The following is a 20,730-nucleotide window of genomic DNA, read 5'->3' on the forward strand; positions in this document are numbered from 1 at the left end:
ACTAGAGACTTAATGGGCTGCAGTGCTCTCACAAGTAGAAATGTATTTTTCTCCCTCTCATTTTTCTGTTTCAACTTAGGACACAGAGACACTGTGTCCTTTCTCAGGGCAGTATAAAGTGTATGGAACTGTCGTTGGTATGCTTCTGGGACCATCTCGTAAGCCTGAAGGATAGCAGCTTTAACAGTGTCATAATCTGAACTCTGGTTAAGAGATGAAGCGGCGTACACTTTCTGAGCTTCTCCCACAAGAACACTTTGAAGGAGCAGTGACCAAATATCTCACAGCCATTTTAGGGATGTGGCAATCCGCTCAAACAGAGTCAAATATACATCCACCTCCTTTTCGTTGAAAGGCGGTACAAGCCGGCTGTTCCGACCAAGATTAAACTCTGTTGAGGGTGCAGGATGGCCTGACTGGATTGGGAGCGCAGATCCATCTCTCTTAATCAAATGGCATGCACACGTTCTTCTTGTTCTTGCTCTAGTCTGCCTGCACGTTCTCTTTCTTTGTGCTCAAGCACTACTTTCTGTCGTTCAAGCGCTAATGTCTGTTGTTCACTCTCTAATTTCTGTTGTTCATGCTCTAATGTCTGTTGTTCATGCTCGAATGTCTGTTGTGCACGCTCGAATGTCTGTTGTTCAAGCTCTAATGTCTGTTGTTCAAGCTCTAATGTCTGTTGTTCAAGCTCTAATTTCTATTGTTCACGCTCTAATTTTTGTTGCTCCAACTTTGCCTTTAGTTCTAGCTCTTAGTTGCACATCTACGGGATGCCACCCGTAGGACCCTTTTCATCAACCTCCCTCTCCGGAAAGATTTCCTCCTCCACCAAAGCAGTACCAATCAACTCTTTGACTAGTGCTTTTGGATCGCCAGATGCCACTTTGGCATAATGCTTTGCAATGATGAACAGATTCACTTTTGTGCATTTATCTAGTATTTCATAGGGTTTTCCACAAATACTTCCAACTTCAAGTCCATAGCTTTAGTTTCATAAGCCGGTGTGTTTGTGCAACTTTCAAACTGATTCTACCATTCTTATAACCCCTCAGGGTGGATGGCAGTGACAGAAACTCTACCACAAAAGGCTATTATGAACACAGCAGAGCTTCAGAGTAGGTGATTAGAGCGACTACCATACTCATGGGAAACAAGATTCTGGATGAGCCCCCATTTTGTTAAATTACCCAGCAAGAAAACCAAAAATTGTTGCTCAAAATGGGGAACTAACAAAGAGTCACTGACAACAACCAACCCAGGTGGGGATTTAGGAGGGGTTCCAAAAGACACTCATGAGGGTGTCCACTGAAAGTTATCTAGCAACAACAACTGCAACCTAAAAGACACTCACCATGAGCTCCCACTAAATTTGCCCACTTAGAGGCAAACAAAACTCACACCAGACTTAAAGTCAGGAAGCCAAGCATAAAAGTGGAGCAAAACAAAAACAGGGAAGATCAGATAAAGGATTGTTTTTCTAGCAATAGGGTGAGCCAACTAAAGGTGTTAACCCTCCACATCTCTCGAGACCACAGGAACACTGGGCTAACCACTCTTAAATAGCACCTGGGCCAGCACAGGTGAAACACCTTCCCACTAATGAGACGGCAACCAGCACAGGTGTAAAACATACTGGCTAACGAGGTAACACCAATCGGTGTGCCCTACGTGCTAACGTGCAGTACGTGCTAAAGTCCAACCTCAGAACATAAATGAAAAAAAAAAAAAAATGTAACACATGTAATTGAAATCCAGCTGTAGATGGTGTTTTTGACGTACACTACATGACCAACAGTATGTGGACACCTGCTCGTCGAACATCTCATTCCAAAATCATGAACATTAAGTTGATGGAGTTGGTTCCCCCATTGCTGCTATAACAGCCTCCACTCTTCTGGGAAGGCTTTCCACTAGATGTTGGAACGTTGCTGCCATTCAGCCACAAGAGCATTAGTGGCCTCAATTCAGCCACAAGAGCATTAGTGGCCTCCATTCAGCCACAAGAGCATTAGTGGCCTCCATTCAGCCACAAGAGCATTAGTGGCCTCCATTCAGCCACAAGAGCATTAGTGAGGTCGGGCACTGATGTTGGGCGATTAGGCCTGGCTCGCAGTCGCCGTTCCAATTCATTCCAAAGGTGTTCGATGGGGTTGAGGTCAGGGCTCTGTACAAGCCAGTCAAGTTCTTCCACACTGATCTCGACCAACCATTTCTGAATGGGCCTCGTTTTGTGCACAGGGGCAATGTCATGCTGAAACAGGAAATGGCCTTCCCCAAACTGTTGCCACAAAGTTGGAAGCACAGAATCGTCTGGAATGTCATTGTATACTGTAGTGTTAAGATTTCCCTTCACTGGAACTAAGGGGCCTAGCCCGAACCATGAAAAACAGCCCCAGACCATTATTCCTCCTCCACCAAACTTTACAGTTGGCACAATGCATTGGGGCGGGTAGTGTTCTCCTGGTATCCGCCAAACCCAGATTCGTCCGTCGGACTGCCAGATGGTGAAGTGTGATTCATCACTCCAGAGAACGCGTTTCTACTGCTCCAGAGACCAATGGCGGCAAGCTTTACACCAATCCAGCCGACACTTGGCATTGCGCATGGTGATCTTATCCTTGTGTGTGGCTGCTCGGCCATGGAAACCCATTTCATGAAGCTCCCGACGAACAGTTCTTGTGCTGAGTTGCTTCCAGAGGCAGTTTGGAACTCGGTAGTGCGCCGAAAAGAGATGGCCGCCTCGCTTCGCGTTCCTTGGAAAATATGCAGTATTTTGTTTTTTTACGTGTTATTTCTTACATCGGTACCCCAGGTAATCTTAGGTTTCATTACATACAGTCGGGAGGAACTACTGAATATACGATTAACGTCAACTCATCATCGTTCCTACCAGGAATATGACTTTCCCGAAACGGATCCAGTGTTTTGCCTTCCACCCAATACAATGGATCTGATCCCAGCCGGCGACCCTGTGCGACGCCGAAAAGGGGAAACGAGGCGGTCTCGTGGTCAGGCTTCGGAGCAGGGCACATCGCGCTCCACTCCCTAGCATACTACTCGCCAATGTCCAGTCTCTTGACAATAAGGTTGATGAAATCCGAGCACGGGTAGCATTCCAGAGAGACATCAGGGATTGCAACGTGCTCTGCTTCACGGAAACATGGCTAACTCAAGGGACGCTAACGGAGTCGGTGCAGCCAGCTGGTTTCTTCATGCATCGCGCCGACAGAAACAAACATCTTTCCGGTAAGAAGAGGGGCGGGGGGTATGCCTTATGATTAACGAGAAGTGGTGTGATCATCATAACAACACACAGGAACTCAAGTCATTCTGTTCACCTGATCTAGAACTCCTCACAATCAAATGTCGACCGCATTATCTACCAGGGAATTCTCTTCAATCATAATCACAGCCGTATATATTCCCCCCCAAGCAGACACATCGATGGCCCTGAACGAACTTTATCTGACTCTTTGTGAAACTGGAAACCACACACCCTGAGGCTGCATTCATCGTAGCTGGGGATTTTAACAAGGCTAATCTAAAAAAAAAACTCCCTAAATTCTATCAGCATATCGATTGTGCTACCAGGGCTGGAAAAACACTAGACCATTGTATACTAATTTCCGCGACGCTTATAAGGCCCTCCCGCCCCCCTTTCGGAAAAGCTGACCACGACTCCATTTTGTTGATCCAGCCTACAAACAGAAACTCAAACAACAAGCTCCCGCGCTCAGGTCTGTCACGCTCGCTCCACATTGGAATCTGTATCAGCGCAATGCTGACTCGATCCGCGATGAATATTTCCGCAATCGCAGTGCAACAACAATATTGACGAATATGCTGATTCGGTGAGCGAGTTCATTAGGAAGTGCATTGACGATGTCGTACCCACAGCAACGATAAAAACATTCCAAACCAGAAACCGTGGATTGACGGCAGCATTCGCGTGAACTGAAAGCGCGAACCACTGCTTTTAACCAGGGCAAGGTGACCGGAAGCATGACCGAATACAAACAGTGTAGCTATTCTCTCCGCAAGGCAATCAAACAGGCTAAGTTCTCAGTACAGAGCAAAAATCGAGTCGCATTCAACAGCTCAGACACAAGAGGTATGTGGCAGGGTCTACAGTCAATCACGGATTACAAAAAGAAAACCAGCCCGTCGCGGACCAGGATGTCTTGCTCCCAGACAGGCTAAACAACTTTTTTGCCCGCTTTGAGGACAATACAGTGCCACTGACACGGCCCCTACCAAAACCTGCGGCTCTCCTTCACTGCAGCGAGGTGAGTAAAACATTTAAACGTGTAACCCTCGCAAGGCTGCAGGCCCAGACGGCATTCCCAGCCGCGTCCTCAGAGCATGCGCAGACCAGCTGGCTGGTGTGTTTACGGACATATTCAATCAATCCTTATCCCAGTCTGCTGTTCCCACATGCTTCAAGAGGGCCACCATTGTTCCTGTTCCCAAGAAAGCTAAGGTAACTGAGCTAAACGACTACCGCCCGTAGCACTCACTTCCGTCATCATGAAGTGCTTTGAGAGACTAGTCAAGGACCATATCACCTCCCCTACCGGACACCCTAGACCACTCCAATTTGCTTACCGACCCAATAGGTCCACAGACGACGCAATCGCAACCACACTGCACACTGCCTACCCATCTGGACAAGAGGAATACCATGTGAGAATGCTGTTCATCGATTAACAGCTCTAGCATTTAACACCATAGTACCTCCAAACTCGTCATCAAGCTCGAGACCCTGGGTCTCGACCCCGCCCTGTGCAACTGGGTCTGGACTTCCTGACGGGCCGCCCCAGGTGGTGAGGGTAGGTAACAACATCTCCACCCGCTGATCTCAACACTGGGGCCCACAAGGGTGCGTTCTGACCCTCTCCTGTATCTCCTGTTCACCCACCCTGCGTGGCCATGCACGCCCCAACTCAATCATCAAGTTTGCGGATGACACTACAGTGGTAGGCTTGATTACCAACAACGACGAGACGGCCTACAGGGAGGAGGTGAGGGCCCTCGGAGTGGTGGTGTCAGGAAAATAACCTCACACTCAACGTCAACAAAACAAAGGAGATGATTGTGGACTTCAGGAAACAGCAGAGGGAGCACCCCCCTATCCACATCGACGGGTCAGTAGTGGAGAAGGTGGAAAGTTTTAAGTTCCTCGGTGTACACATCACGGACAAACTGAATTGGTCCACCCACACAGACAGCGTTGTGAAGAAGGCGCAGCAGCGCCTCTTCAACCTCAGGAGGCTGAGAAATTCGGCTGTCACCAAAAGCACTCACAAACTTCTACAGATGCACAATCGAGAGCATCCTGTCGGGCTGTATCACCCGCCTGGTACGGCAACTGCTCCGCCCACAACCGTAAGGCTCTCCAGAGGGTAGTGAGGTCTGCAGAACGCATCACCAGGGGCAAACTACCTGCCCTCCAGGACACCTACACCACCCGATGTCACAGGAAGGCCATAAAGATCATCAAGGACAACAACCACCCAAGCCACTGCCTGTTCACCCCGCTATCATCCAGAAGGCGAGGTCAGTACAGGTGCATCAAAGCAGGGACGAGAGACTGAAAAACAGCTTCTATCTCAAGGCCATCAGACTGTTAAACAGCCACCACTAACATTTAGCGGCCGCTGCAACATACTGACTCAACTCCAGCACTTTAAAAATGGGAATTGATGGAAATTATGTAAAAATGTACCACTAGCCACTTTAAACAATGCCACTTAATACAATGTTTACATACCCTACATTACCCATCTCATATGTATATACTGTACTCTATATCATCTACTGCATCTTGCCATCTTTATGTAATACATGTACCACTAGCCACTTTAACTATGCCACTTTATGTTTACATACCCTACAGTACTCATCTCATATGTATATACCGTACTCTATACCATCTACTGCATCTGCCATGCCGTTCTGTACCACCACTCATTCTATATCTTTATGTACATATTCTTTATCCCTTTACACTTGTGTGTGTGTGTAAGGTAGTAGTTGTGGAATTGTTAGGTTAGATTACTGTTGGTTATTACTGCATTGTCGAACTAGAAGCACAAGCATTTCGCTACACTCGCATTAACATCTGCTAACCATGTGTATGTGACTAATAAAATTTGATTTGATTTGATTTGATTTAGTGAGCATGGCTGTGTGCTCAATTTTTATACCTGTCAGGAATGGTGTGGCTGAAATAGCAGAATCCACTAATTTGAAGGGGTGTCCACATACTTTTGTATATATAGTGAATGTAAATAAGAAATAGGAGAATGGACAAAAAGAAACAGAAATGATGTAACGATATAACATTTCACGCCAAACACTGTCCACTGCTGCAGCCTGAATGGGAAATGGTCTGAGTTGAGATTATTTCGAAGAAGGCAGTGAATGGTGTCAGCATCCCCAAAACTGCCACAGTGTGACTGACATCATTTGACCCAGTTCGGTAACACAAGACTCCCACTTAACCACTCGCTCTCTCCCCTCTTCCTCCTCCCCGCTCTTTCCAGGTGCGTCTCCTCTACTGCTCCCGGAGGAGGCGGCGCTGATCTTCAGGCGGCCTGGGCCTCGGGTCAGGCCGGACACTCCCACATGTGGTTCGCCGTGGGGCCAGCCCTGTCCGGCCTTGGCCTGGAGGGCTCCCCAAGGCCCTGTTCGCAGTGCGGCCGCAGGGCTGGAGAGACGAGCCCCGCCGGAGGATCGCCAGGGGTGTCTGTGCTGACCCACGGAGCCATGGCTCTGAGGAAGGAGTACGGCTGGGCCGAGGGCCACACTACTTTGCAGGCAACTGCCAGACAGATGGCAACCAGACGCAGAGGGTGCCAGAACAGGATCAGGTGAGGACAGCGGATGTGTTCCTTCAGATCTTCTCCTTCAGATCTTCTCCTTCAGAACTTCTCCTCTGTGGCAGAGGAGTGTCACTTGCTGGCTGCTTCTCTCTCTCTCTCTCTCTCTCTCTCTCTCTCTCTCTCTCTCTCTCTCTCTCTCTCGCCATCTCCTTCTCTCTATTTCTCTGCCTGCCTCTTTCTGTCCATCTGCTTCTCTCTATCCTCAGTGTGTCTATGCCTTTCCTTCTCTCTCTTCTCTTTCTCCCCCCTCTCTCTTTCTATCTTTTCCCCTCTCTCTCTGTCTGCCTTACTCTGTCGTCTGTGATTCTCTCGCTGTCGGTCTCTGCCCCCCCCCCCCTCTCTCTCTGTTTCCTCCCTTGTCTGCCTCTCTCTCCCCATCAACAGCTAGAAACAACCTCAACCCCTCTCTCGCTCTCTCTCTGTCCCTCTCTCATTGTCCCTCTCTCTCCATGACTGGTTCCCGTTTGTGTATGAGAAGTCTCTGTATCTCCCTCTGTCTGTCTTTTGCTGCCTGTCAGCCGTGTCTCATAGTTGACTCCTCCAAGTCCCTCTCATGTCATTCATTCAGTACACTTGGCTGAAAGATACATGAGCCATGTGTACATGCTGTATGTCCGTGTTCGTCCATATAGAGTATGTGTCAGAATAAAGTAATGCGCCATGTTCCTGTGTTGAATTAAGAGGTGCAGTTTGGTGGGTTATGTTTCGGAGGAGGCATGACTCGACCTTCGCCTCTCCCAAGCCCGTTGGGGAGTTTCAGCAGTGAGACAAGATTGTAATTGGGGAGATAAAGGGGATAAAATACACCCCCCAATTATTTTTTTACCCAGTTCTGTAGCAATGAGGTTTGTGCAGTAAGCTATAGGCCCAATACATTATCACTGCATATTGGCTCTGCTTGAATTGCCCTGCCGTTGTTGTTCTTCTCAGACCATTTTGAAATTATATTTAAAAAAGAATGGTATATGATCATATGATAATTTGTTGTATTACTTGTGAGGCACAGCATAATAATTAGCTTCTTAATTTTTTACTGGACTGATGGCCTGATTCTGATAGTCAGTCGGAGAAAAGGGGACACAGCTGATGGCAAAACTTAAGTCGCACTGCATTATTTTTGCCTCATGCACCAATACATGTTGTTACTCCTATGACCAGGGAAAGTCGGAACACATTGATATACTCGTTAATTGCAGCTGCAGTGCTGGTTGTAGCGTAAGTGGAAGTAGGGAGAACGTGCATTTTGTGGCTTGTAAAAGTGTTGACAGTGCTGAATAACTTAAACATGAAATTACTCATCAAAACAGCAGCTCTTGCTGTATTCTTCTTTTTACAGTCTATGGCTCGAGGAAATTGTACAGACACGGTGATCTGAGCTATCTGATTGGCCAGCGGTAGGCCTGTAGGTGCACTTGATTTGCTCTTTGCGCCTGCCGGGTAGGCGGAGTTCTACCTTCAAACTCATGAAATGGTTCAAAATGGGAACACTTTGCCTTCCCGGCGCTAAGGCTGCTGAATCAAGTGCACCTACCACCAATAGCGCAAAACAAATAAAAAATTGAAGAACGCAAGGCTTTATCATTGGGTTTTTTACAGAAATGTTTGGTGATCGACTAGGAATTCCTTGGAGATGACCAGTCGATTGGGACCGGTTGGTGACCACTGGGCTAGGATTAAGTTTAGGGTTAGGGTAAGGGTCAGGGTCAGGGTCAGGGTCAGGGTCAGGGTCAGGGTCAGGGTCAGGTTAGGATCAGGGTCAGGGTTAGGGTTAGGGTCAGGGTCAGGGTTAGGGTTAGGGTAAGGGTCAGGGTCAGGGTTAGGGTTAGTAGGTTGTTAGTTGAAAAGAGACTGATGCGCCTCCCGGGTGGCGCAGTGGTCTAGGGCACTGCATCGCAGCGCTAACTGCGATGCAGTTAGCCTGGGTAGAGCCTGGACAGAGCCTAGGTTCGCGCCCAGGCTCTGTCGCAGCCGGCCACGACCGGGAGGTCCGTGGGGCGACGCACAATTAGCCTAGCGTCGTCCGGGTTAGGGAGGGTTTGGCCGGTAGGAATTTCCTTGTCTCATCGCACACCAGCGACTCCTGTGGCGGGCCGGGCGCAGTGCGCGCTAACCAAGGGAGCCAGGTGCACGGTGTTTCCTCCGACGCATTGGTGCGGCTGGCTTCCGGGTTGGAGGCGCGCTGTGTTAAAGAAGCAGTGCGGCTTGGTTGGGTTCTGTTTCGGAGGACGCATGGCTTTCGAAATATCTCATTTACATAATTATTAAAACCCCTGAGTCACTTCTTTGTAGAAGCACCTTTGGCAGCGGTTACAGCTGTGAGTCTTTCTGGGTAAGTCTCTAAGAGCTTTCACACCTTGGATGTGCAACATTTACCCATTATTCTTTTCAAAATTCTTCATGCTCTGTCAAATTGGTTGTTGATCATTGCTAGACAATCATTTTTAGGTCTTGCTGTATATTTCCAAGCAGATTTAAGTCAAAACTGTAACTCAGCCACTCAAGAACATTCACTGTCTTATTGGTAAGCAACTACATTGTAGATTTGGCCTTGTGTTTTAGGTTATTGTCCTGCTGAAATGTGAATTCATCTCCCAGTGTCTGGTGGAAAGCAGACTGAACCAGGTTTGCCTGTGCTTAGCTCCAGTCCGTTAATTTGTTATCCTGAAAAACTGCCCAGTCCTTAGTGATTACAAGCATATCATTGCACGATGCAGCCACCACTATAATTGAAAATAGGGAGAGTGGTACTGTGTGTTATGTGTTGTATTTCATTTGCCCCAAACATAACACTTTTGACAAAAAGTGAATTGCTTTGCCACATTATTTTGCAGTATTACTTTAGTGCCTTGTTGTAAACAGAAGGCATGTTTAGGAACATTTTTATTCTGTACAGGCGTCCTTCTTTTCACTCAGTGAATTAGGTTAGTATTGTAGAGTAACTACAATGTTGTTGATCCATCCTCAGTTTTCTCCTATCACAGCCATTAAACTCTAACAAAACTCTGTAACTGTTTTAAAGTCACCATGGGCGTCATGGTGAAATCCCCGAGCGGTTTCCTTCCTCTCCGACAACTGAGTTAGGAAGGACGCCTGTATCTTTATAGTGACTGGGTGTATTGATACACCATCCAAAGTGTAATTAATAACTTCACGATGCTCAAAGGGATATTCAATGTCTGCTTTTTATTAAATTTTTTATCCATCTACCAATAGGTGGTCTTCTTTGCGAGGCATTGGAAGACATCGCTGGTCTTTGCGGTTGAATCTGTGTTTGAAATTCACTGCTCAACTGAGGGACCTTACAGATAATTGAATGTGTGGGGTACAGAGATGAGGTAGTCAATCATTCAAAAATCGTGTTAAACACTATTATTGCACACAGAGTGCAACTTATTGTGTGACTTGTTAACAACTTATCTTATTGTGTGACTTGTTTAGGCTTACCATAACAAAGGGGTTTTTCATTTTGAATTCATTTGCTAAAAAGTCTAAAAACATAATTCCACTTTGACATTATTACCAAAAATCGGACATTATTACAACAAATAAATCTCCATTGAATCCATTTTAAATCCAGTCTGACTATCCATATAAAGTGTAACCAAAGACTTAAATAATACATTAAAAAGAAATCCACTTACTGTTCATTCATTGTTAATGTATCAGCTATAATGGGTCTCTTTAATGCATTTCTTTGACCAGTCAGGGTAATACTACAATTATCTACCTCCCACCACTCTCCCCTCTTTATCTCACAATTATTTTTCCTGCATCCCCTTCTGTACCTCTCTGCTCCTCTCTCATCCCTGCACCCCTCCCTCCTCCCTCTGTCTCTCCCACCGCTATGCTCGTTATGCTTTGTTTTTATTCCGCCATTCAATTTCATCCTCAATCTAATCTCATTCTCTCACCCCTCCATCCCATCCTCGCTCCTTCCCTCCCACACTCTCCCATCTATTGTCAGTTCGCAGCCCTCTCTCTCCTCTCTTTCTCCCTGGCTCTCTCTCTTTTTCCCATCACTCCGTCTCATCCCTCTCTCTTCTCTTCCTCCCCCCCCCCCTCTCTCTCCTCCCTTGGCCCGACTCTAAAAGGGATCTGATTGCGGCATCGTTTTACATGTAAATTGGATAATTGTTATGGTGGTGTAATGCAGGGTAAAATATCGGAGGCAGTTACACACGGCCACGAACAGCCCCCCCCCCACCACTAGGCCCGTCCAGTTTCCTTCTAATGAAGAAGCTGCGAATCAGTAAGGCATGGAGAATCTAATAAAGAGGGCAATACTAATGTAGCTCAAAAGAGAGTACATTAAAACCCGACTGAATGTTGTCTGATGTTTAAACAGCTAGTCACCCCCCAAAAACCTCCATCCCTCTTTCTCTTTCTCTTTCTCTTTCTCTTCTCTTTCTCTCTCTCTCTCTCTCTCTCTCTCGTCTCTCTCTCTCTCTCTCTTCTCTCTCTCTCTCTCTCTCTCTCTCTTCTCTCTCTCTCTCTCTCTCTCTCTCTCTCTCTCTCGCTCTCTCTCTCTCTCTCTCTCTCTCTCTCTCTCTCTCTCTCTCTCTCTCTCTCTCTCCCTGACTCCTTCTCTCTTTGTCTGAATGCATTAGCCATTATGAGTTGTCTTTGTTCCGGCACAGGAGACAAATCTACATTCAAATAGTCCGTAGCTTCTGGTTGTTTGTTCACCTCACAATGATCGGCATCAGAGGAAACACATGTAATGTCAATGACTGTGTGTCGCCATGACAACATGGCACTCACCAAGAGCGATCAGTGGCATTGCAGAGTTGAAGTGAATGCTAACATTGTCTTTTTTCATCAAATAAGAAAAGCAACTACCATACGGTGGGATGAATAGTTCCATATTGGTCAGCAGATTTTTTGGGTATCTCTTTTTTCCAAACCATAAAAGGATCATTTGAATGTAGAATAGAGACCAAGGGCGTTTCCTACTTTCATTTCTCTATGCTTGGGTCAGTGCTCTCTTCATGGGCTTGCTTTGACGAATCGCTTGTGACCGTGATTGTGTGTAATAGGGTATGGGTGTGGGTGTCATAAAAAAGTAATGAAACCCTTTATGACTTCTTCACACAGCTCTTCCATACATACTGTATAAGGCCCTCTAGCTCATTTGCATTGCATTGCATTACTTTGCATGCCATCATTGCCCGTTGTATGTACAGTAGCAACAGGATGGATATGAAAACCAACATAGCCCAAAGCCATGCCATAGGGCTCCAGCCAGTCTGACCATGCGCCAGAATGCGTATAATTCCTCCGACTGTATGATATCGAAAAACCCATCAATTATAAATCATAGTTCAGCTCATTTCTCTTGCGAAGTCAACGAGAGGGCAGTGTTTGAGACGTAAATAAAAAAATCTCATATTGTGTAGTAGGCTTTTTATGTGACAGCCTCGTATAAATAATGGCCAAAATAAATAGGGAAGTGGGAAATGAAATGAGGGCATCTTCAATCAACAATTGCTGCATCATGAGAACAAGAAAACGCTGCCGACAAATCCCAAATGCCTTTCGAAGGACAGGAGAGAAAAACAAAACCGGTGTTGGGTTTTTAACATTCTATCTGACTGGCGGCGTCCTCTGTGAATGGTGCTTTTAGGTGCAGTGTTGTCATGGTGACACAGAAGCATCTCAGACTCTGCAACAGACAGACTACCCCTAACAGCAAAATATTCCACATGAAAGCCAACAGCTAGTGTGGTTTGCTTTATAGCTTTTACCCCTGATTATCAAGAGTGGGGCTAGGAAGCCATTAGCACTCTCGATATCAAAGAGTTACAGATGCGTTGGAGATTATGGAAAATAGCCTGCCTACCCTACCTCTCTGCATACCGCAGACTTTGCAAGTCTCAAACACTCACACACACTGCACATTATCCATGTGATATGCAGAAACTACCTGGCTTTTGTAGAACTCTGGTTACTCTAAAGCCCTCTCTTGAGAGGCAAGTTCACATGTTTTGTTCATCAAGTCATTGATTTATTTACATTTCATGTCACGTAGCTGCCTGTAACTGTACTCGGCTGGAACACAATAACAAGCAGCTTGGGACATAGAGAGCTCTCTAGTGTAGTGCCTAACAGCCCACCTGCGTCCTGTTGTCTCTCACCCCGCCACCCTGCCACTCTCCCCCTTCCATTTGTTGTATCTTTCAAGTACAAAGCTTGCAGCTGAAGAACACATGGAAGATAAATGACATGGCCAAAAGTATGTGGACACCTGCTCATCGAACATTTCATTCCAAAATCATGGGCATTAGTATGGAGTTGGTCCCCCCCTTTGGTTCTATTACAGCCTCCACTCTTCTGGGAAGGCTTTCCACTAGATGTTGGAACATTACTACGGGGACTTCGTTCCATTAAGCAACAAGAACATTAGTGAGGTCGGGCACTGATGTTGGGCGATTAGGCCTGGTTCGCAGTCGGTGTTCCAATTCATTCCAAAGGTGTTCAATGGGGTTGAGGTCAGGGCTCTGCAGGCCAGTCAAGTTCTTCCACACTGAACTCGAAAAAACATTTCTGTATGGACCTTGCTTTGTGCACGGGGGCATTGTCATGCTGAAACTGGAAAGGGCCTTCTCCAAACTGTTGCCACAAAGTTGGAAGCATTGTCACGTTCCTGACCTGTTTTCTGTTTAGTTTTGTGTGTTAGTTGGTCAGGACGTGAGTTTGGGTGGGCATTCTATGTTATCTGTTTCTATGTTGGTTTTGGTTGCCTGGTATGGCTCTTAATTAGAGGCAGGTGTTTTGCGTTCTCCTCTAATTAAGAGTCATATTTAGGTAGGGTGTTCTCACTGTTTGTTTGTGGGTGATTGTCTTCCGTGTCTGTGTAATTGTTTGCACCATACGGGACTGTGTACGGTTTGTTCGGTTTGTGTAGTCTAATGTCCTATTTCGTGCGTTCTTCTCGTGTTTATGTATGTTCGTCGTTCAGGTCTGTCTACTTTCGTTTTTTTGTATCATTTGAAGTATAGTTCGTTTTCGTGTTTTTTCCCGTCTGTCTTTAATAAAATTCATTATGTCTTCACAATCCGCTGCATTTTGGTTCAATCCCTGCTCCTCTTCATCTGAATCCGAAGAGGAGGAGGACCACCGTTACAGAATCACCCACCAACAAACAGTGAGAACACCCTACCTAAATATGACTCTTAATTAGAGGAGAACGCAAAACACCTGCCTCTAATTAAGAGCCATACCAGGCAACCAAAACCAACATAGAAACAGATAACATAGAATGCCCACCCAAACTCACGTCCTGACCAACTAACACACAAAACTAAACAGAAAACAGGTCAGGAACGTGACAAGCATAGAATCATCTAGAATGTCATTGTATGCTGTAGTGTTTAGATTTCCCTTCACTGGAACTAAGGGGCCTAGCCCGAACCATGAAAAACAGCCCCAGACCATTATTCCTCCTCCACCAAACTTTACAGTTGGCACTATGCATTTGGGCTGGTAGTGTTCTCCTGGCGTCCGCCAAACCTAGATTCATCCGTCGGACTGGCAGATGGTGAAGTATGATTCACCACTTCAGAGAACGCGTCTCCACTGCTCCAGAGTCCAATGGCGGCGAGCTTTACACCACTCTCGCCAACGCTTGGCATTGCGCATGGTGATCTTATGCTTGTGTGCGGCTGCTCGGCCATGAAAACCCATTTCATGAAGCTCCCAACGAACAGTTATTGTGCTGACTTTGCTTCCAGAGGCAGTTTGGAACTCGGTGGTGAGTGTTGCAACCGAGGACAGATGATTTTTATGCGCTACACGATTCAGCACTCGGCGTTCCCGTTCTGTGAGCTTATGTGGCCTACCACTTTGCGGCTTAGCTGTTGTTTGTCCTAGACGTTTCCACTTCACAATAAGAGCACTTATAGTTGATCTGGGCAGCTCTAGCAGTGCAGGAATTTGATGAACTGACTTGTTGGATAGGTGGCATCCTATGACGGTGCCACATTGAAAGTCACTGAGGTCTTCAGTAAGGCCATTTGAATGCCAATGTTTGTCTATGGAGATTGCATGGCTGTGTGCTCTCTCTCTCTCTCTCTCTGCCACTCTCATTGCCTTCACTGTCACTTCCAGCTAAAACATGAAGCTTGCTTCTCCGTTTCTTTGTTTTTCCGTTTGTCTGTTTCTCAGTTTCTTTGTTGTCTGTCTGTCTGTCTGTCTGTCTGTCTGTCTGTCTGTCTGTCTGTCTGTCTGTCTGTCTGTCTGTCTGTCTGTCTGTCTGTCTGTCTGTGCTGAAAGTTGTCTAGTGTGCCCCTCTATTTCTCTCTGTTTCCCTCTTTCTATTTCTCTCTTTCTGTCTGCCATTCTCTCACTCCATTCCCTGTCTTCCAGGTTCTTCAGTAACATTACGCTGAGTGGCCGGGACTACTCGTTCAACAGTGACGGCTACCTGTCCAATCCAGTGCTGGATGTGATTTCCTACACCGAAGGGAAAGGCTGGGAGGAGGTCAGTGAGTTAGCGCGCTAGCCTCTAATTAGCTGACACGCTCGCTAACCTGGCTAACCACCATCTCACACCCCATCAAGTCTTGCTAACACATCCACACACACACACCCACACACCCACACACCCACACACACACACACACACACACACACACACACACACACACACACACACATACACACACACACACACACACACACACTCTCCCCTCACCTTGCTAACCACGCTAACCGCACTATCACAGTCCATCGGATGTGCCTACATACCCCTCCTTCACGTTTTGTAAACCTTGTTAGCTTTCGTTAACAGGCTAACTCGACGTCTAATGCTCTTGCCTCAGCTCTCCGTTCACTCCATTCCTGCTGTTTTCAACTAACCTTTCACTATTCTGTATGTTTACCCACGTCGTTGCCTCAAGGCCTAGCGATTCCATTGATATCCATTCACAACCACCAGAATTCGTTCAGCATCGTGATATATCCAACACGCCTCTATACGGCGGTAGAAAAAGTACCCAAACGTCATACTTGAGTAGAAGTAAAGATATCTTCGTGGAAAATGACTCAAGTAAAGGTGAATGTCATCCATTAAAATACTACTTGAGTAAAAGTCCAAAAGTATTTGGTTTTAAATATACATGAGTATCAAAAATAAATGTAATTGCTAAAATATACTTAAATATCAAAAGTTAAAATATGAATCATTTCAAATGTCTTATATTAAGCAAACCAGATGGCAAGATGCTCTTGTTTTTTTATTTATTTACGGATAGCCAGGGGCACACTCCAACACTCAGACATCCTTTACAAACCAAGCATGTGTGTTTAGTGATTCCACCAGATCATCAGTAGGGATGACCAGGGATGTTCAAGTGTGTGAATTGGATCATTTTCCTGTCCTGCTAAACATTCCACATTGAACTAGTGCTTTTGTGTGTCAGGGAAAATGTATGGAGTAAAAAGTACATTATTTTCTTTAGGCGTGTAGTGAAGTAAAATTAAAAGTTGTCAAACATATAAATAATAAAGTAAAGTATAGACACCCCCAAAAACGTCTTAAGTAGTACTTTAAAGTATTTTTTACTTAAGTACTTTACACCACTGCCTCCATACTGTCAGTGTCAAGGTGGGCTAATCTGACCCAGTTGCAGCTGAATGATAACATGGTCCCTGCGGCAGTGCTCCTTCAGTTCATTTCCCATCTCCTCTGAGTATATTTACTGAGGGCTCTGGGCTCAGATCAGGAGAGGGGGAGTGAACAAGCAGTGGATGATTGAGCTCTGGGACCAGTTTCTGACCAGTTTCTTATGATGGAAAAGTCAGACCACTTATGATTTACAGTGCGTTCATAGTCTCCATAGTACTGTAACTTACTGTTCCCTATACTATAACATAACCACCATTCAAAATATGAAGATAATAACATAAAAATGCAGGCCATTCCATGGTCGACATGTACACGCACTATTACATAGCTAGTCATATTCGAGCCAGACAACTTCCAAGTGACCCCAAAGGAGAACTGATGGATTGGTGCTTCAGAAAACAGTGACTTACTTGAATTAATTTGTGAATCACTTCAACACAGGTCGCGATCGCTTCTGCTTTTTCTTTCCCCCGGTATGCAGTCTCCTATGTTAGCTTGACCGCTGAGACACTGAAACACTCTCAAAGTGTTTAGCACATGTCACACTTACCACAAAGCGGCGCGGTGAACAAAAGAGACACACTGCGTCGCACAATGGTTTCCCTTTTCCACCTCGCGCTCCGTATACTTCCTAAGTGTCTCTGAACGATCTCCTGCAGGTTGGCACGTGGCAGAACGGTGTTCTGGATCTCATTATCCAGCCCTTTTCACGCTACGGCTCCTTCCTCAAGCCGCTGGACGACACCCAGCACCTCAAGGTGGTCACCCTGGAGGAGAGGCCCTTTGTCATTGTGGAGCCAGCRGACCCAGGCACCAACTCCTGCATCCGGGACTCGGTGCCCTGCAGACTACCGCTCAACACCACCAAGTAAGGCCTGCTACTGGGGCGGATGTTTTACCATGACTGACCGTGGTCTAACCATGCAGATGTTTAAGCATGACAGACCATGGTCTAACCATGCAGATGTTTTAACCATGACCAACATGTAACCGACGTAGTTTAAATGTTGTAACTATCATAAGTGTAAAGGGGAATTTCATTCAAAAATCGTGGTCGGCCATGTTGATCCTCATTATTCATATAGTTTATTGAGAGTGTGTTTCATATACAGTGCTTTACTCCACACTAACTAAAAAGGACATAACTCCTAAAAGTATGATGTCACAGGGTTACATTCCCTCTCCTCGAGGCATTCAGGGAAAATAATTGGAGAGAATTTGTAAAGATTTAGCATCTGAATTGTGGTAAATAAATAATATAGCCTTTGAGCTTAAAAACGTCTTTATACAGTGAGCGTACAAAACCTTAGGAACAACTGCTCTTTCCATGACATAGACTGACCAAGTGAAAGCTATGATCCCTTATTGATGTCACTTGTTAAATCCACTTCAGTCAGTGTAGATGAAGGGGAGTTAAAGAAAGATTTTAAAACCTTGAGAGAATTCAGACATGGATTGTGTGTGTCATTCAGAGGGTGAATGGGCAAGAAAAAAGATTGAACTGCCTTTGAACAGGGTATGGTAGTAGGTGCCAGGCGCACCGGGTTAAGTGTGTCAAGAACTGCAACACTGCTGMTTTTTTCATGCTCAACAGTTTCCCATGTGTATCAAGAATGGTCCACCACCCAAAGGACGTCTAGCCAACATGACACAACTGTGGGAAACATTGGACGACATGGGCCAGCATCCCTGTGTAACGCTTTCGACGTCTTGTAGAGTCCATGCCCCGACGAATCGAGGCTGTTCTGAGGGCAAAAGGTGGTGCAACTCAATAACAGGAAGGCGTTCCTAATGTTTTGTACACTCATGAAAATATTATCTTAAATATTAAAAAGTTCCAAACAAAACCTCAAATGTGAACTTTTGATTGAAGTTTCCCCTTAAAGTAACTTTTTTTGGATGCGGCTTAGTCTAACCAGTAAACACGTGCCTTGCCCGTTTTTCTTGTTGACATGCTGTTGTATATTCTCTCTTGTCCTCTTCTATAAACTCTCACTCAGTGTTTCACAGTCTGCCCTGGTCTCTAAAGCTCTGATGAGTGTGTTGTGTGTTCCCAGTCTGTCTCTGATGCCTGGTAACAAGGCCTGCTGAAGGTTCCATCAGTTTGATTTGCTCAGGGAGATTGGCCCATTTAATTAGCCTACTTTGAACATTCCAATAGAACCTTGAAACCTGCACTGACTGATGGGTTATCATAGTGGGCATACAGGGAGGGACCACGCATTGATGTTTGCCCAGATAAATGTAGCTTTTTGATCTACCATCAGGCTTTTTCAGGTCGACTTCCCTGTTGTAAAGCTACATGCTTGGAAAGAGTTCACGTACGTCCTGTTAAATCTCCTTGTCCCCTGCTGAGGGTAACCCACACAGAAAAATTGCATTTAATCCTGTTTTAATGCAGTCCTCCTTCTCCTCTCCTGTCTGTCCTGATGTGCCTCCCCTCTCTAAAACTGAGCAGTCCAACTACAGGCAGTATTGATCCAGCTACTACAGCTCTCGCTAATAATTCATACATTCCTCCTTGCCCTTCTGTGTCTCCCTTCTGTTTCTCCCTCTCCTCTGCCTCCTGTCTCTACCCTCTCCCTCCCTGTCTTTCTCTCCTTCCCTCCCCCTCTCTCTCTGTAACCTACAGTGTGCCGGTGGATGAGAAATCGTCTGATAGCACTGCTGCAAAGGCTTCTGCATTGAGCGTCTCGAAGCGATTGGCAAAAAGTGGGCTTTCACTATGACCTTTCCCCCCATAAACTTGTGTTTGTGACCCCTCAATTGGTTCAGATTACATCGTGGATTAAGGTGGGATTTGATATGGGCAGGTGGAATGGCATGGTGCGGTCAAATGGGGGATTGTGGGTGCAGGGGGTGATAAAAAATAAAGCACATTATAAATAGAAATTCTTACATCATTTTACTAACACTTTTTTGTTAGTAAAATTCAAAAACAGTAATTTCATAGGTAAGGTGCAATAAGAGTTGGACCAAATATCCCTCCCTCGAAATCATCTCCCACTAAAGTGAACAATTGTGGGAGTACAGTATAATGAAGACTTAAGAACATAGATCCAAATAGAAGAATTAAAGTATTTACACCAATAGAGAGTAAACTGGAGTGTTTTTGGGCTTAGGAGTGCCGTTGGGCCAGCACCTTCTCTATGTTCCTTTACCTTCTCGTTATTTCGGCCTTTTGCCTCTTCGCAGCTTTTGGTAGTCTTGGGGCATATGCCTTTCGTTATTTCCATGGGAAATGGCTCAATCCTCCGGCGGCGCTGCGGGCCCTGAGGCGCGCCGGAGGATTAGATATACGGCGTGGCTTAACAGAGAAGGGGATGTTATACTCCAGCACGGGCGCCTCCCACCCGGCGGCTCATCGGCTTGGTCGGTGGCTACAACAGCCGTCTCTGTGGTGGGTTGTGCTTAGGTTCTTGGCCGCTTCTAGCCTATTTTGAGGCCACCCCGCGACGGGAGGGTGCCGACGGGTGGATCCCTTTTTCCTCTCCGCGCAGACGAGGACTCCTCAGTACGCTTCAGGGAACTTTGTTGGAAAGAACTCGCGTTTCACACTTTTTATTCATCGGGGAAAAAATTATGGACTATCTCGGTAACGTAAGCCATTTTACAGACTGAGATTAGATTTGAAGGAAAACCCCACAGCTGGCAAGTGAGAGCTGCCTGTTGGGAACTGAAGTGAACGATGGCGCCCACGGAGGAGCCGGCCACGCATGACCGGTTTTTTTTTTTTTTTTTTCATTTGTTAGCTCTTTTTTATTTTTGTTATTATTTTTCTTGTTTCTTTTTTTTTTTTTTTCCTTATTTCCATTTTATTCTGTTTCAATCCCCTGAACCCTGACAACAACGAGTTCCCGCTCCTCCCATATTTCTGGGCAGCTGGCCCCCACCACCTTACTAGCCACGTGAGGGCTGGCGGCATCTTGGTATAATGTATTGGATTCCATGCCCCCCCTTGGGCCTCATTCCGTGGAACATACAAAGGTTGGTTTTACCTGAAATGAAACAATGGGGGGCCGACAGTAAAGACAACATTTGACAATGAATAGGCCATCAGAAAATATAGGACAAAGGTTTTTTTTTTTTTCCTTGTTTTCTGGCTCCCTCGTGGTTCTTTGCTTTATTTCTTGGGGCCCTAGCGTTCTCTCCCCCTTTTTCCCTGACAGCTTGTTTTTTGTTTCCCAACAACTCCCGTAGGGATGTATGTGTGGGCGGTGT

General features: G+C 45.9%; 2 protein-coding genes across 2 annotated transcripts in view; both read left to right on the forward strand.

Moving 5' to 3' along the window:
* The window catches only part of LOC139023340 (glutamate receptor ionotropic, NMDA 2D-like), a 33,864-nt gene extending 26,997 nt beyond the window's left edge, over positions 1-6,867 (forward strand). Inside the window, exon 4 of the mRNA XM_070436316.1 lies at positions 6,546-6,867. Within this exon, the coding sequence (XP_070292417.1) occupies positions 6,546-6,584 (39 nt within the window). The 3' untranslated portion in view covers positions 6,585-6,867. The remainder of the gene's footprint in view (positions 1-6,545) is intronic.
* On the forward strand, positions 6,628-19,238 carry LOC139023327 (glutamate receptor ionotropic, NMDA 2D-like). The gene is made up of 4 exons (XM_070436253.1): positions 6,628-6,872; positions 15,249-15,363; positions 17,169-17,377; positions 19,142-19,238. The coding sequence occupies exons 1-4, from the start codon at positions 6,628-6,630 to the stop codon at positions 19,236-19,238; spliced, it is 666 nt and encodes a 221-aa protein (XP_070292354.1).
* The last annotated feature ends 1,492 nt before the right edge of the window (positions 19,239-20,730 follow it).

This window comes from Salvelinus sp. IW2-2015, linkage group LG31, assembly GCF_002910315.2.
Source record: "Salvelinus sp. IW2-2015 linkage group LG31, ASM291031v2, whole genome shotgun sequence".
Taxonomy (NCBI): domain Eukaryota; kingdom Metazoa; phylum Chordata; class Actinopteri; order Salmoniformes; family Salmonidae; genus Salvelinus; species Salvelinus sp. IW2-2015.